This window comes from Euphorbia lathyris, chromosome 10 (genome assembly GCF_963576675.1).
Source record: "Euphorbia lathyris chromosome 10, ddEupLath1.1, whole genome shotgun sequence".
In the NCBI taxonomy this organism is placed as follows: domain Eukaryota; kingdom Viridiplantae; phylum Streptophyta; class Magnoliopsida; order Malpighiales; family Euphorbiaceae; genus Euphorbia; species Euphorbia lathyris.
This window is the reverse complement of record NC_088919.1, coordinates 4769792-4787811: the sequence shown is the minus strand read 5'-3', so window position 1 is coordinate 4787811 and position 18020 is coordinate 4769792. Positions and strand designations below refer to the sequence as shown.

At 39.1% G+C, this 18020-nt stretch overlaps 1 protein-coding gene across 1 annotated transcript; it reads left to right on the top strand.

Moving 5' to 3' along the window:
- The first annotated feature begins 271 nt into the window (after positions 1-271).
- LOC136209856 (aspartyl protease family protein 1-like) lies at positions 272-4211 on the top strand. The gene is made up of 10 exons (XM_066001458.1): positions 272-859; positions 945-1080; positions 2399-2634; positions 2725-2949; positions 3058-3193; positions 3272-3345; positions 3431-3530; positions 3611-3668; positions 3771-3842; positions 3942-4211. The coding sequence occupies exons 1-10, from the start codon at positions 546-548 to the stop codon at positions 4160-4162; spliced, it is 1572 nt and encodes a 523-aa protein (XP_065857530.1). The 5' UTR covers positions 272-545; the 3' UTR covers positions 4163-4211.
- The last annotated feature ends 13809 nt before the right edge of the window (positions 4212-18020 follow it).

The window sequence follows — 18020 nt, the reverse complement described above, 5'->3', positions numbered from 1 at the left end:
TTTAACTTTATTTATTTAAATTTAAAAATCGAAATAATAGAATGTTAGAGATTTAAAGTTGTTTCCCTACTATAATTTATTGAAAAATGTTGACTTCAACTTTTGTATATTCAAATCCAACTACTGGAACATTAGTCGAATCATGTACAGCAAATAAATAATAAATACCACTTTTTGATTAAATGGATTTTGATGTGGCTCCACGGTCTGCCACGTGTACTATGCCGCCCACATACATTTTTTCACTATTTAATCTGAGCCGCCCGATTAATCCAACATTACCACCGAATCACTGACAGAAAACAAGAAGAAGAAGAAGAAATCCATGGCGCTACTGTAAAAAACAGTCCAAAAACAAAATCAAGAGAGCGAACTACTTCAATCAATTCAAAGACCCGCCCTTTCAATTTCCAACTTCCTCCAACTGCCACACAGAAAAAAAGCCCTTTGAAAAGAACTATTGTTTTACTTTCTCAAGTCCAAGATCTGCTAGGGTTCTTCAACAAATCATGCTATTCTTTCTATAATGCAGATCTTTTTCTCAAATGATGCTGTGTTTTTTGAAGTTCGCGTTCACTTTCTTGCTTCTTCCGGTATCTGTTCTTCCTCAAACCTGCGATGGCCGGAGCATCTTCACTTTCAAGATGCACCATCGTTTCTCTGATTCACTTAAAAACTGGTCTGCTTCCGTCAATGGCTACTTCCACTTAGGGAAATGGCCAGCTAAACGAAGTTTTGAGTACTATGAGGAATTGGCCCACCGTGATCATATCTTACGCGGCCGTAAACTCTCCAATGGAGATTCTCCGCTTGCTTTCTCCGATGGGAATACCACGTTTCGAATTAGCTCTTTAGGATTGTGCGTCTCGTTCTTCCATTTGATTCTTGAATTGTTTTTTTGTTAATTATAAAATAGAAGTAATTCCTGCTGGATATTTTTGTAGTTTGCATTACACGACGGTGGAGTTAGGGACGCCGGGAGTGAAGTTCATGGTGGCGCTTGATACCGGTAGCGATCTGTTCTGGGTTCCTTGTGATTGCAGCAAATGTGCGCCTACTCAGGGAACTTCTTATGCTTCTGTACGCATCTCTTATCAATTTCTTTATTTGACTGTCAATTTTCTTCAATTTCTGTATTATGTTTCCGATTCACACTTTGTTTATTTAGATATAGTTCAGTTATAATCTTTAATTTCGTGAAATTTGTCCCACAACTTTGATTTTGGTTAAAATCTATTCATTTTATAGACAGTGACGGATCCAAGATCCAATGACATGGGTGCTAGATTGATATTTTTTGGGTGTTTTTATATGAAAAAAAAAATTGAAGTCCAGTACATAGTTTCAATGGAATTTTTGACGTTTTCCGGCGACCCGTGGGTGTTCAAGCCCCCTGGCTCCCCCTGATCCGTCCCTGTTTATATACTGTACTATTACGTTTGTATGCAAATTCTTGTTCCATAACTTGGCATGATAAGCTTGAGCTATGTTAGAAACTTTGATTTTAAAGTGTTTCGTGATATCGGTTTTGGAAATCGAAACTCTCGGGGAAACGTTTTCCGATCATGTTTCGGTAATTTCTTAGAATTTGGAAACTTGTTCCTAAGATATAATGTGTTTTCAGAATTTGATCAATGCTAATCATATGTTCGGTAAATCTCTAATATTTTCTAGATCATGCTCTACAAGCTTTCAAAATGATTTTTTCGCCTCCCTATTATGTGACTTGTATGTAATCTTTTCAATGTATATAAAAAAAGGGCGGCCCGGTCGCATTACGCGTCCCCGCTGAGCGAGGGTCCGGGGAGGGGTCCCACCACAAGGGTGTATTGGGGGCAAGCCTTCCCTTGCCAATTTAATTGGCAAGAGGCCACTCCTAAGACTCGAACCCGTGACCTCTGGTCACACGGCAACAACGTTTTACCGTTGCGCCAAGGCTCGCCCTCTTAATCTTTTCAATGTATATATTTAAAAAAAATTAAAATTTACTCTTATAATTTTGAAAATTTATAGATATATCCATATACTTTTATTATTTACATGTTCCCCACGCCTCCGTTTCTTATATTTTTTACAAATATGGTTTCCCTATTTCCGTTTGCATATTGGTTTCTATTTCCGTGTAACATAGGCTTGATATTTCTCCTATGAATTTTAATTTCACAGCAAGTGCCGTTTAAGTGTGATAGTACTGTCCATTAAGGGTCAAATATAACCAAATGAAAGTTTAAGGGTCAAACATCAACATTTGGCCGAAGTATCGGGGAAGAAAATATCGTTTTTAGTGGAATTAAGCATCAAAATACAGCAGTTAGCATTCTGTAGATATATTTGTATCACCTAGAATTCTCTCTGAGCTTTTGATTGATTTCCAGCAATATGTGATTTACTATTATAGGATTTTGAGCTCAGCATATACAACCCGAAACAGTCATCTACAAGCAAAAAGGTCACCTGTAACAACAACTTATGTGCGCACCGAAATCGCTGTCTTGGAACATTCAGCAGTTGTCCTTACATGGTTTCATATGTCTCTGCGCAAACTTCGACTTCTGGGATTTTGGTGGAGGATGTTCTGCACTTAACAACTGAAGATAGTGATTCGGAATCTGTCAACGCATATATCACATTCGGGTGTGTGATTTTTTGTTTTTTTTTTAATGTTTCAACTCATACTGTATCTTGGGTCTAGGTTGATGTTAAAATGTGATATGAGTTGTGCAGTTGTGGACAGGTTCAGAGCGGTTCGTTTCTGAATACCGCAGCTCCCAATGGTTTATTCGGGCTTGGCATGGATCAGATCTCAGTTCCTAGTGTTCTATCTAGAGCAGGTTTAACAGCTGATTCTTTTTCGATGTGTTTCGGACATGATGGGGTTGGAAGGATCAGTTTTGGGGATAAAGGCAGTCCAGATCAGGACGAGACTCCATTTAATCCGAGTCCATCACAGTAAGTGGTAACTTTTCTTATTTACTTGACGATTATCGTCTTATATGTTTTGTTCCATGTTGAAGATTTTAGCCTTTCTTTAGATCTTATTCCTGGATCGTTTTGCAGCCCAACATATAACATTTCTGTGACACAAGTTCGAGTTGGGACGACTTTAATTGATGTCGATTTCACAGCTCTTTTTGATTCCGGAACCTCCTTTACATACCTAATCGACCCAACCTACGCAAAGGTTTCAGAGAATGTAAGCACTTTGAGAGTTGAAAACCAGTTCCGCTTGGTTGATTTAGTGTGTAAACTAAGATTTTATGTTTCGCTGTAGTTCCATTCACAGGCACAGGACAAGAGACGTCCACTCGATCCCAGGATCCCGTTTGAATATTGTTATGATATGAGGTTAGATAATGAAGTCTTAGTCTGTTAATTTCTTCTCGTTTGGTCTCTTACGTGCTTGTATCGTTTTCTCTTTTACTATATGCAGTCCGGATGGAAATTCGAGTTTGATACCTAGCATGAGGTTAACCATGAATGGAGGAGCACATTTTGCTGTCTCTGATCCGATAATTGTCATCTCCACGCAGGTAGTATTCGCGATGTATCTTGTTGCCGTTGTCTGAGTTGTTACTAAAATTGAAATTAAACTGTTCCGCTCTTACTGCAGAGTGAACTTGTATATTGCTTGGCGATTGTCAAGAGTACCGAACTCAATATAATCGGGCGTAAGTACATTGTATTTTCGAGATAGATTTATGAATTTAGGAAGTGAGGCAATGCTTATCAGTGTCAAATACAAATGACTGAGGCTCCGGATCCATTTGCAGAAAACTTTATGACTGGCTACCGTGTTATATTTGATCGAGAAAAACTCGTCTTGGGATGGAAAAAGGCAGATTGTGAGTGTTTCTTTCACACAATTGTTTGATATACATACATGCTTTTTCATACAATGGCGTATTCAGGTAACCGAGCTTTGCTTTCGGGATCTGTCACAGGTTACGACATGGAAGATTATAACATGCTGCCGATAGAACCACATGCTTCTGATGTGCCTCCTGCCGTTGCTGTCGGAGTCGGTAACACGTCTAGCTCAGAATCAACAAAGGAGGACAGGAAGAACTCTCGGAGTTCAGACGCATCATCGTATTATTACTGTAACCATACTTACTCTGTAATTAGCTTCTTATTCTTGTTCACATTACACATTTCATTGTAGTGAAGTTATCGGTCTTCATTTATAAGAAAAGTCGCATGGTCATTCTTTAGTCGCGTGACAATTTTTTTTATTATAATATATAATCGTATAGAATATATAGATAACATGATACGATTACCAAGTACGAGAGCCAAATGTTAACACGATTGTTAATATGACACTAAGTGTTAGTATTATATTAAACCGGTAACAGTATATTTTTGGGTTGACATGAAATAGAAGCGTAAATTTTTTAGTTGGATTAGAGTAAATCTATTATTTTGAAAATAATATAAATATTTAAAATTATTATTCCTCTAATGTCTTTTATATATCGCTCTTAAAATATTAATATTATTTGTGATATGTGAGTGCAATACAAATTTTTCATATTTTTACATGTTATTTTTAATAGCGCGAAATTAGCATTTATCAAATGTGTTGAGTTGATATTCAAAGTTAACATGCTAATCCGCTAATACTATAAATATTTAAAAGTATTAGTATATCATTTTATATTTTATATTTTACGTTTTATATTTTTACATCTTACTTTTAACACGGAACCATACGAACATATTGAATTGACTTGATTATGATGTAAACTTCTTTGAGTTAAATTAGGATTATCTCATTAGACACTAATTTAGTTGTTGATATGGGACCAACATACATGTTTACCTATTCAGCGGATTTACGCTCCTATATAAAAATAAGGGTAAATAACTTATTAGTCTTCTAATTTTTACTTAACACATTGTTTAGTCCTTCTATTTTGAAAAACATATTTCAAAGTCACTATCTTTTGCCAATATTAACCATGTGGTCCTTTTGTTTATTTTTTTTAGATTTTTAACCGAACATATTTTAGCTTTTAGGACAGCAACAGTTCAATACACGTTGACTATGTTACTCTGTTATTTTATATATGTCTGTTTATGCTAAATATAGCGGTTACAAGTCTAAAAAAACTAGATAAAATGACCAAATGGTTAATATTGTTAAAAGTTAGAGACCTTATAATGTGTTTTTAAAAATAAGGAGACTAAACAGTGTGTTAGGTAAAAAGTAAGAGACTAATAAATTATTTAGTGAATTACTAAACCCAGCCTTGAATTCCCACCCCTAGCCCCGTGAAAAGACCAAAATACCCTATAGATAATTTTTAGAATTTTCAAATCCTCTCAAACAACACAAACTCTCTTTAATCTAATCCGGACTAATTTATCAACGAAAACATGGATCCGGACTAATTTATCAACGAAAGGGACCTATGATACATATTCCCGTTTGATTTTGATGTTTTTTGGACGTTTTTTGCATCGGATTTTGCTGTTATTCGAAATCAGAAGCGTGTGGAGATCACGGCATCACCTCTAGTGCGGTGTATGAACATCACGCCGCACCACAGGTGACGGCGTGATAGCCTCACGCCTCACCACAGTGGTCGGGCGTGATATTCATACGCCGTCTCCTGTGGTGCGGCGTGATATCCTCACACCCTCACAATGGTGACGGCGTGATGCGCATACGCCCGTATGGCGTATGTGCAATTATTTATTAATTTTTTTAATTTAGATAAATTTTTGTAATTTTCAGTTTGTTTAATTTTTTTTGCCCTCCCAACACGCGGGCGTGTGGCTATCACGCCCCACCGTGAGGTCGGACGTGTGGCTATCACGCCTCACCGTGTGGTCGGGCGTGATAGCCCCATGCCTCACCGTATGGTCGGGCGTGATAGCCACACGCCCGACCACAAGGTGAGGCGTGGGGCTATCACGCCCGACCATACGGTGAGGCGTGATAGCCACACGCCCGTGTGTCGGAAAGGCAAAAAAAATAGCCTTTTCCCACCCTCAATCTATGAAATGGCATTTTCGTCCTTTCACGAAGCTAGGGGTGAGAATTTGAGGCTAGATATAACAACACCCATTATTTACCCTACAAGTAATGAAGTTTCATTTGATTTTTCAAAAAGTTGTCAATGATATTGAGCTAACGTATGTCCTCCCGAGGAATCCTATAGCACCAAATCTTTCATGTCAAATTGAGAACTTGTATATTTTTATGTGTTGTGTCCGGTACTTACTTAATTTGACACGGAGGATCCGGTCCCCTATAAATTTCCCTCCTGCCGGGGTAGGGTATTGGGTCAGTAAAAACAAAATAATTCAAATTGGTTTGATTTCAAAAAATGTTGAAACATGACAAAAATAGGCCCATGGGATTAGAAAATTTCCTCAAAATTCAATGACTATTGACTAGATAGAAGTGCCACTTATGTCCATATATTATTTGTGGTCCAACTACTATATGTAATTTCTGCATATTTATTTTAACCTAAAGTTGCTAAACAAACAATTTTACCCATATTTACGAACTGATTTGAATGTTATTTGACTGTTATATTGGACCATCCGAATAAATTTATTGATAAATGGAAGCAATTTTGTACATTGCGGTAGATTGTTTATAACTATTTTAATAACATAACAAATAATTTAAGTAATGTTTTGTAATTAATTTCTGCATTGATAGATTTTGAGATTTTTTTAATAAGAGCCGATCTGAATACCGAACTTTATTGATGTTTTTTAGTATTTATTTTTCAAATTCTTTTGTGTTTCTGAGATAATAGTTTGACCTGAAAATACAGTTCTAGACATCAAAACTTTTAAATTAATTAGAATTATCAAGTTTTTCTCAACAATCTCCACATTGACTCGAAATTCCTCAAACTTTCCTTCACTATTAGACAAAACCTCATTAGTAATGCTCCATTCGTAACAGGTATAAAAGGTGACTGTTGCTAATGCAGTATTAGTTTTGTGCTTCATCGAAAGCCGTTACAACTACATTGTTCAAAGTTGTGCGGATTAAATCTTTTGTAACAAATAGACGAAAGTACGTTACAACTACATTGTTTTTGTTTCCGTTTTCGATCTGCTTATGATGAAAGAGCCAAGACTCTGCATAGCTTCGATCTTCTTCTAATGAACCCGTGGTGGAAATGTTTATAAGCTTTTAAAGATAGCGTCATTCACTTTCGATAGAGACTCCGAAGCTTTTGTAGCCCTATCTTTATTTTCGATGCGTGAGTCACCTAGGTTCAAAACTAAGAACGACCGAGTATCAAGTTTCAAGTCGGTGTGCTTTTATCTCCTCCTTTTTTATAGTGTCGGTTTTAGTGAAATCTTATTTTATTAACTAATTACTTCATGTTGAGGAGTAATTATTATTTAGTGGATTATGCTTAAGAGTCATGTAATATGTAAACGTTTTTTTATGAATGCTATTTATTTTTTTATTCTTTTTTTTTATAAATTTTGTCACTTAAGTTTATCCCTATATATTAAATATGGATTGATTTTAATTGTTGAAATTGATTTTGTTGAAAAGATGTTCTCCACAGATGGATTGTCATTGGATGTATGGTAGTCGAACTGTTAGGAATCAAAGATCAAAATGACAATAGGTTACGTAAATAATAATATATTGAAATATAGAAGAAGGAATGCAAGATCAACTAGGATAAATGGATAGAACTAATGTTCTAATCCCCAGGAGAAAACCTCCCTCTGCTAAAGCAGCCCCAAAACAATCAATCAACTATCTGCTTGGCTTCCTAAACTCTTTCCTCCTAAATACTAATGACTTATACCTAAAATAACCTTTGCCCTATACGGCTCACCCCATCTAGAACCTTCCTGCCACTAAGCTAGACCATTCTCTATCATTACCCACCCCTTCAAAACAGTCTTGTCCTCAAGACTGGAGTCAGGATAACTGTTTGTTTGTTTGTTGAAGCCAATCCATCCCCTCCAAAAAGCACCTCTCAATCCTGTAGTGAGAAATTGGAAATACCAAATCATAATTGCCCCAATCTTGACTGACAATTTGATTGAACACGACCATGCCAACCCTTGACTGTATTTCTCTAGCATCCAAAACAACAAAGCTAACTTTCGCAATTATTAGCCAAAACTGACTATTTGATATGGAAAGCATGAGACTTTGGCTGAAAACAACCTCCAACCTCCAATTGATATTTTTCGTACCCAGAAATTGTCATTCTCTTATGTAGTGCAACTATCAAATAAGCTAACATAAGGGAACAATAATGCTTTATCGGATATAAAAGCACAACAATAGCAACAAAGTTGGCCTTTAGAGCTCTACCATGAATACAACCACCTGAACCGCATCTGCCCAATTGATGAAGAAGTGTAATAATCTTCAAGTGAAAATGGTGATACCTTTTGTTGTTATTAATTTGCAAAATATAACTGATACAGCCCAAGCAATCGTCTCCAACAACTTGAGTAGCTGCTTCAAGGTCGTTGCTACTAATTGATTCGAAGTCATCATCATCACCATCTAACTCCAGTAGGTAGGATGATTGACCATGAATAATTCGCCAAACCCCATTAATTACTGGCAGCTCGAAATTGGAATTTGATGAAGACTTTCCTCCTTGAATCAATTTCGGTCATGAAATTGCTTATAAGGGAAAATTGATCCATTACATAACTGAGCATCCTAAACTGCACAAAATTCCAGAGAACTTCGAAGAAGAAACTCCGCAAGTAGTAGACCAGGTAAACACATGACGATTTTTCATTAAAGGATTTCCAGGTTAGGGTTGTTTGGCTTGAAATCGCTGTTTGCGTGGATCAATCATCATCGGATGGTTGCTTGGCTAAAGCATGTCAGGATATAGTACTACACCGCGGAAGAGGTTTGTCGTTCTCACCACTCTACAACAACAGTGTTGTACCTGTGGGGGACCATTGGTCGTGTGTTTTTCTTTAATAGGGGCGTGTGGTATTCAATCATTATTGTGGTCCCGTGTAACGTAGTAGAGTTAGTTCCAAGGGGGGGTTATGAACTATTTTAACTTTTTGATAATTAATGTTGACTTAATTTAAGATTTGATGTTTTAACTCAGTTTTAGGTCAGCACGGCTGAGTGTGGTATGAGACAGCTTTAGACAGACACTGACTAGAGCTGTTTCAATCGTGAGTTAGAAAGTAACACTTAAGTCAGTTTCCAACTCAGCACTCAGATTACTCAGCTTTAGCGTGTACAGATTATTTTACTAAGTAATGTTAAGCAGGCAAAACATACATATATATCAAGAGAAAGGGTTAGAAGTTACTCAGCAGACTTATCCTGGTTCGGCCTCTCTGCCTACGTCCAGTCCCCGGAATCCTTCTGAGCTTTTTCAATCCTCCACTGAGCTCTTTAAAGGTAGAGCACAAACCGTTTACAATAGCAACTGAGTATGCAAGAGTACCGTCCTCTATTCGTCTACTCAATCCTATCTACCACTGAGTACTATAACCGAGTACTCAGCTTCTCTAACCTTTTACAAATGATACAAGATTTGTTCTTACTTAGTGAAGAACACTTTAGATGAATAAAATCACTCTAGACTTTTACACAAAAATAGGAGTTGGTGTAAGAGCTTGCTTTTTCTTTTCAGACAGCTTCTATTTTGGATTTTGCAAATGAATTAACTTAATGAAGATTTGCTTGTCTGTCTTGTATTTGATCCAAGTGATGGAATGGTCTTTTATAGTGAACTTTGGGGCGCCAATGATTTGAATCCCGACATAGCCGCTGTGGGAAAACGGTCTTCATTCATCATCACTTGGTCAGCACTTAGTGCTGCAGGCCAATCCTGTCTTCTGTTTTCGTCAGGAGCCAGGTTTGCCAGGTTTGTCTTCTTACGCCAGGTTTGTCTTCTAGCAAATGTCAGATGGTCCATGCTCTTTCTCGAAAAAGTCTTTCAGGCAGATTTCTGAGACTTCTGATTATTTCAGAAAATTGTCAGACCTTGTCTTCCAAGTTGACGGATCATTGACGCTGACCTGACGACTACTCAGCTTGACTCAGCGGCTTCGCCTTCAAGCTTTTCTGAAGAAGACATTTCTTTCGCTAAGCTGAGTTGCATTTTACTCAGCTTCTGCTGTGTGACTTGCGTTCGCTGACTTTGTCTTATAAACTTTTAGTTCCTGTTCTTGTTAATTAACTTACTCAACATTGAACAAACACATTAGTACAATTAAATCAAAGCACTTAAATTTAATTGTTTAATCATGGGATTAACTTAAATAATTTTGTCAAATCAAAATCATGTGGAAAGGTGTTTCAACAAACTCCCACATTTTGATGTTGGCAAAAGTATTTAGTAAGGAACTCAGTGTTGAGCTCCCCCATGATAGTTGATCTTTTCTATTCTTCTGAAAATACTCCCCCGTAAGGGTTGGATCTACTGACTTAGTTCAACTCTAAACCTTCTAAGATCTAATCGAGTGAAACTAAGGCTTGAATCCACTGACTTAGTTCAATTCTAAACCTTCTAAGATTTAATCGAAATGAGTCTAAGGTCAGCTTCAGAAGTAGGTCAATACTTGGAACATTTTTCCTTTACTCCGTTTTAATACTTAGTCAAGTTCAGGTATCAGAGTTAAGGTAAGCTGAGTAGATTGATTTGATACTGAGTAGTTTAACTCAGTGGACAAGTACTTATATAATTTTTATGTTCACCAGTTTTTAATTTGTAGTTCAAAGAGTAGTTATATGAGAAAAGTCAACTCATAGAAAAAACACAGGATATAAAGCATAACATGTATATATATAGAAAATAGTATGAATAAGGATGCTTTCATATATACTCAGCCCAACAAGAAACATACCATGTATAAAAACACAAGTTACAAGCTAAGACTATTTCTAGTTCTATTTCTTGATGTTGACTTGAACTTGGTTAGCTTTGGATTTGGTTTGGCTCGGCCTGGCAGTTCCTTGTTGCTGAGTTCCTTCGCCCGGGACAGCAGAAGTTGAGCCTGGGTGAGTCTGCTATTGAGTTCCTTCTGCTGGATATGCTTATCTTTCTCCCCCGTTTTGCCAGCATCACCGGGCTGAGGTGCAGAAGCATAGAGCTGACCACGTTGAACAGCACGAGTCAGTATGGAGGAATACTGCTGCATTTGACTCGTACTGGCTTGAAGACCTTTAAAGACCTCGAGACCACCAGCCATGCTGGATGAAGGAATGTTCATATATGCACTAATGACACTGAGTATGAACTCCAATGACTTCCCCATCCAGGTGATTGAGTCTGTCATCCTTGTGTATGATTGATGATACATCCTGAGCATGGAAGCATCATGTTGGTCCCTTATAACGTTACAAGTATAGTTCCAAGGGGGGGTTAGGAACTATTTAAAAATTTTAAGCTAGGGCAGACTTCTTTTTTGTGAGAAAAAGGTTTGGACAGCGGCGCTGAGTGAACAGCAAGATACTGGCTTAGTCAACTAGTGACTAGGTCAGTTTCTTTACTTGAGTCAGGAGATAGCACTTAGAGTCTATTCCTGAGCTAGTATATTCAACGCGCACAACTCAGCTTGACCTCTTTACTTGGTCAGTTTTTTGTTTAAGCAAGCAATAAATATATAAAGGAGTTAAAGGTTAGAAGTATGTTACTCAGCAGATTTATCTAGGTTCGGCCTCCAAGCCTACGTCCTGTCCCCGGAACACGTTCCGAGATTTCGAATTCTCTACTGATCTCTTTAACGGTAGAGCATCAAACCTTTTAGAATCTTAGCAACTGAGTATAACAAGAGTACCTTCCTCTATACCTCTACTCAATCCTAATCTCTCGCTGAGTACTATAACCGAGTACTAAGCCTCTCCTTTCTAATCTCTAGAAATGATAAGTGTTTGTCCTAAACAATGATTGCTAAGACACCTTAGATGATTGAATAATCACTCTAGACTTTTACACAAAAGATATGAAATATAGTGTAAGATTGCTTTGCTTTTGCTTGGAGAACTTTTCGTAGAAATTTGGTCAGCGTAATGGCTTGATCAAGTTCTCTTGTAGAATGAAGCAACTGATGGCACTATTTATAGAGACGTCTTGAGGCATCGGTCATTTCGAATTTCGAAATAACCGTTGGAGGGAAACGGCTTCCTGTCGTTGTCATCCTGACTTGCTCAGAGCTCTCGGCCAATCAGATTTGAGTATCTTCTGTCCTCGGTCAGCTCGGCAGAATGTCTCTCCTTTTATGGTAAAGTCAACTGGACAGCATACTGTGTCGTCTGAACTTTACCCAAAGTGGAAACACTTTGTCTGGAAGTTTTCCTTAGCCAGCTGCTGTCTTGTACGCTTTGTCGAATCAACTCAGCAGCTTCGTTCCGAAGTTGTTCCCTGAAGGTCTTCTAGATCCTTCTTCCGCTGAGTTGCGTTTTGTCCTTAACGACAACGTTTTGACATTCGCGGGCCGAGTTGTCTTGAATTGTTTGACTTGGGCTTTGACACTTGTATTGGGCTTGGGCCTTTTAATCCTTATGTCTTATAAGCAATTTTTAACTCAACATTGAACAAACACATTAGTAGAATAAATCAAAGCATTTAAACTTAGTGTGTTTAGAATATTATATTTAAACAATTTTGTCAAATCAAAATTATGTGGAAAGGTGTTTCAACAAACTCCCCCATTTTGATGTTGGCAAAACTATTCAGCGAAGAACTCGGTATTGAGCTCCCCCATGATAGTTGACCTAATATTCTTAGCAAACTCCCCCGTAGGGGTTGAGCTACTGACTTAGTTTTACTCTAAACATTTAAAGGTTTAATCGAGTAAGTCTAAGGTCAGTTTTCAGATATAGGTCAGCTCATGGAACATATTCTATTTTACTCAGTGTTAAGCGGAAGGTTTTAACATTCAGAGGGCGCTGAGTAATTTGTTGTTCAATGAGTTTTATAAGACAATGTTACAAGTCAATGTCAAACATGTTATCAGCATTGGGTTCAATCAATAATTTTATAAGCATTAAACATAGCTTATTCAATTGAAGATACATAATGACTTAATACACAGCATCGTATAAAAATAATTCATAACTCAGGGTTTGAACAGAAGATGCAAGTATTGATATTTAATATAGGTAGTCAGTGTTTACAAACAAAAGTTCAAGATAGGCATAGAGACTACATACTTAGCCTATACTGAGCTAGCCTATATCTATTTCTTTCTCTTCTGTTTGGACTGACTAGACTCATGCTGTGTTCTTACTTGTTCTTTCTCCCCCGTTTTGTCAGCATCGGGAGGAGGAATCCTAAAGGCGTCGGTTAAGACGGCTCTGGTCAGTTCTGTGGACAGCGCTTTAGGTCTATCGGCGCTTTCATTGACACCATCAAAGATAGCCACTCCATTATCTGAGACCTCGGAGGGTATATTAAGCTCAGCAGCGCTGATCATGCTGACTATGAAAGCTTGAGATTTACCTACCCAAGTAAGTGCATCAGTCAGACCAGCAACGACTTGATGGAATGTCTTGAGTAAGGAGGTGTCATAGTATTGACGCTGAATATTGCTGTGACGTATGTGGTTGAAGGTTTGTCTGGTGATAGACTTCATTTTATTTTGCTTTATAGCGTCAGTATCCATCTCTTGCTTGTTCAGATTCAGCAATCGAACGGCCTCACCAATTTGCTCCACTGAGCACTGAGAATAGGAGACCATTTGCTCGTTGGTTTTGATTTGCTCGGTGTGAAGCTGAGCAAAGAGCATTTTAACTTCATCAGAAGTAGCATAGCGTGTGTTCGCAGCTGACAAAGTCTGAACTTGTCTTTGAAGAGCGTTCAGATGTTGAACTGTTGTCAGCTGGATCTCAGCCAGCTTTGCGATGGAATCCTGCTTAGCTTGCTGTGCTTGAAAGGTAATGATGAGACTCAGCAGATCCTTGAATCCCTTAACTTTATTGAGAAGCTGAGTTACATTAGAGAGCTGAGTGGTCTCAACAGTAGAAGACTCAGCAGCAGGAGGAGTAGTTTGTTAAAGGTCTTTGATCAATGTCTGTACTGAGTCGATGATTCGTTTACCAGACTCAGTGGCATTCATGTAGCTTTGAGAGCCTTCATTAAGTTGTCCAGTGACATCAGTATGACCGGTTGGAAGAGGATTAAGTGGGATGACCTGGTCAGTGACTGGAGTTGTGTTTTCAATCTGCACTTGGTTAGATTGGGAAAGAGTTTGATCGGCAGAGATGTTGAGTGGAGAGGAAGTAATCCGGATGTTGTCGGTGCTAACTGAGACAGGAATGTTCTGAGTCAGCACAATGCTTGGATTGACAGCATCAACGGGAATGGAGTCCACTTGACTCGTAGAATTTGCGGAAGCATTTAAGTCGGCATGTTCCTTTAGTGAAGAAACAGAGTCTTGCTTTTCTAGAGAGGCCGGTGGAGTAGAGGATGGTTGCTTTCTGAAAAATTTCAGCTTAAGTGCAGAAGGGTCCTTGGTTGGCTTCTGAATAACAAAGTCAGGAAGGGTTGGTTGTTGAACAGGAATGTCACTGACTGTCTTCTGACTTGCCTTAACCAATCTTCTTCTGCGAGGAGGAGGGTCAGCTTGAATAGACTCTCCTGAGTGAGATGGAGAAGTTTCTTCTTTGATCAGCTTCTTGATCAGCATTAAGCTGGTCAGCTTGTTTTTGTACTTGATCAACATTGTGTTGGTCATGTTCTTGTTCTTCTCCAGCAGCCAACTCAGTATTGGCTTGCTCAGCTTCAATCTCACTAGCTGTCTCCTCGGAGTCAGCTTCATCACTGTTTTCTTCTCCCTGTTCCTCATCTTCTTCATCCTCCCCATCCAATTCTTCCTCAACTTGTGCAATGAACTGATCGTCCAATTGCACATCATCCTCTTGCTGTACAGCCTCAGTTCCTAGACACTGTGTGTAGTGAGAATCACCAGGAACAATGACGTCAGTAGGGATTGCGTCAATTGGAGTCAGTGAAGAAGACTTCTGCTTCTTTTGAGGTTGCTCATCAGCATCTGGTCTTTCCTCAATTTCAGGCTCATCTTGCCTGCTCCTTTTCTCAGCTGACTTAGGTCTCTCCTGACCTGGTTCAGCAACTGACTTAGGCTTCTTTGCCTTAGGCTCAGCCTTCTTTGAAGGAGTCTCAACAGCTTTCCTCTTGCGGGCAGCTGGAGCCTTTGTCCTTTTCCTTTGCTTTGGAGCTGTTTCCTCAGCTTATTGTTCACCAGCAGCAGCAACTTTTGCTTTCTTTAGGGGCTGATTGAACTTCAAAGCCCTCAGCGAAGCAGCTGTGATTTCAGATCCTCTAGCTTTAATTTCATCAGTTAGGTCTATTTGATGATCAATGAGGATCCTGGTGATGAGCGAGCCCAGCCTGAGAGTTCTAGTGCTTCGTAGGAACCCAGCAATCAGGAATACTGGCATGTTGATCGGTTTGTATGTCAGCATATGCCATATGAAGCATTGCTCAAAGTTCGTTGCTGAGGTGGTGCAGTTGATCTTAGGATAAATGAAGTAGGTCAGCAGATAGTGAGCCATCTTTTGGTGCTGACCCATAGAGGAACTGGAGACTTCTCCTGAGTGGCCTTCAGGTTTACAAAAGGTGACTTCGTACCCAGTACCGTCATGATCTCCAGATCTTCTCAGCTTTGCTCCTTCATTTTTCAACTTCAGCAAATTCGCCAAATAGGTGGGATTGATGAAAATCATTTTCCCCCTTACTACTGTTGCCAGATAGTCCTGGTTATCATCAGCGACTTGGAGGTTCTTGTAGAATTCCCTTACTAGGTCAGGATAGGTGTGATCCCTAATAGAGAACAGTTCTGTCCACCCATTCTTCAATATCCATTCGCAGAAGGGTTGCTCGGATGTCACGAAGTTCTCAGAAACCCATCGTGAGAAGTCCACTTTCCATTCGCTAATGTTATCAAAAACCTTGGTATAGGTTCTGATTTTGGTCGATTTTCCTTTGGAGGAGGTAGCTTGCCCAGTTTTTTCTTTACTCGGCGTAGTGACCTTGGTAGTTTCAGGCACAGAAGTTTGCCTGGAGGATTCATCGGAGCTGGTCTTAGGGTGACCGGCACCGGAGATGTTGACGGAAACTTTAGTCATAGTTTCAGAACAAGTTTGGGAAGCTTTGAGAGTTTTTAGAGAGAAAGCTTTGCCTTAGAATTCGGTAGGTGTAAAGAAAATAAAGAATGGGGATTTACCCATTATTTATAGCGGTGAAGAGTGGATCTTATCGAATCCATGTGTCAGTTTTGCCTTGGGATTGTCAACCGACAAGGATCCTGGCTTTTATGACACATTCGGCGCATACGTCATCCTAGGTGGCTATACGCGTGCTTTTGCATTTAATGCAACGGATCTAACACTCATCGTTTAGAATACTAAGCGTTTTGGATTCTGAGTGGTCAGTAGTATTGATGCGGTTTCTGCGAAACCTCACTAAGGGATAAGTGTACCCCGTCGTTATCAAGTAATAAATTTCTGGTTTAAGTCCAGGTTATCGTCCACATGATTTATTTCTGCAAGTATCAAGCTACTCGGTCTCGGATGTTATCTAGGCTTAGGGGGTTTTGAGTTTGGTTTGTTTAATTAATCTACTCCTAGGTTGAATTATGCTAATCCTAGCTAAGTTATCTAATTCTAACTAAGTTATCTAATCCTAGCTAAGTTATTCTACGCCTAACTAAGTTACTCTACCCCTAATTGATCTTTCATTAATGAAACTATTCGAAGGAACATGGTATGAATGATAATAATCAAGATAGATTATCAAGTCTATTGAATAAAAACCTAATCTGAGTCACTTGTATTCAAGGCGATTAACCCTACTTACCCTCCTGAGGTTCCTAGCGCATGATTCCCTAAGGCCGAAACTAGGTCTAAGGCTCAGTAAATTGGCGCTTAATCAACTAAGAGGTCGTCAATCTCCTAGGCTCTGACTAGGTCAGATTCAGCTCGCAATATGTGCCTACTAGATTTTGGGGCTTTTGAATGAGTTAAACCAATTGAATAAAGCGTAAGACGGAGATTAGACAAATAATCATAGAACAAAACAAGAGCTAAATTATTATTAAAAGCGAAGATAATTGTCACAAGATACAATAAGTCAAGTTCGGCAACTGTATCAAAGAGTACAAACATGGAAAGATAAAAGGAGATACAAAAATCCCTTTCAGGGAACCTGTTTACTCTGCAGCCGGCGACTTGATCTTAAGGACGGACCTTGATAATTCCTCGAGGAAAAGATTTGAAGGAGCTTCAATGGAGGTTGAGGAAGATGGAGAAGATGAAGAGGAATTACAAGGGGAAAGCTAAAATAATTTACAAAAACGAAAGATGTCTAATTACAATGAAGAAAATCCTATTTATAGACGCGTCTCGGGCCTCGTTTTGACCTATTTTCGTGTCCTTGTTGGTGTAGGAAGATGTGGGACCGTACGTGGCTTCGTGGGGGCGGAATTGGTCTTTTTGACCAATTCCCGCAGGGCTGCTCGCCGAGCAGGGCAGGCTGCTCGCGCCGAGCAGCCCCCTGCTCGCCGAGCAGGCGCCTGGCGGCCTGCTCGGCGAGCAGGCCTCCAGGGGCCTGCTCGGCGAGCAAAAATGGCCCACGGGGCCCTGCTCGCCGAGCGTTTTCGCCCGGAGCGTGCTCGAATCTTGCCGAGTGTCTTTTAAGTCCCTTTTTCGCCCGACTTTACACCTGCGCACGTATAAAAACTCCAAATAACATTAGTCCAAAAGCTAAATTGATCCGTCAATCGCTTATTTTGAGCAAACGCTTCGCTTGGTGCGACTTTTGACGGACCAATTAGCTTTAAAAGATAACGGAATTATATTATGCATGCTATTTTGGCCGTATTTGCCTAAATTGATCACAAAACGAGCCTAAACGACGAAAAGTAAATAGAGCGTTTCCAATTTCTAACTAACTCACACAAAAGCATTTAAATGCGAGAATTGCTCGTTATTGACTAAATAACTCTAAAACCCGTCCTAAAATTGTACCCAAAGATAGGGGTTTTTGACCCCTATCAAACCTCCT

What these genes read in the sequence shown, in the direction of transcription:
- LOC136209856 (XM_066001458.1), top strand. Translation starts at nt 546, where the DNA reads ATGATGCTGTGTTTTTTGAAGTTCGCGTTCACTTTCTTGCTTCTTCCG. An exon ending in GAATATTGTTATGATATGAG is followed by an intron (nt 3,346 to 3,430) that starts GTTAGATAATGA and finishes TACTATATGCAG; the next exon opens with TCCGGATGGAAATTCGAGTT. An exon ending in CGAACTCAATATAATCGGGC is followed by an intron (nt 3,669 to 3,770) that starts GTAAGTACATTG and finishes ATCCATTTGCAG; the next exon opens with AAAACTTTATGACTGGCTAC.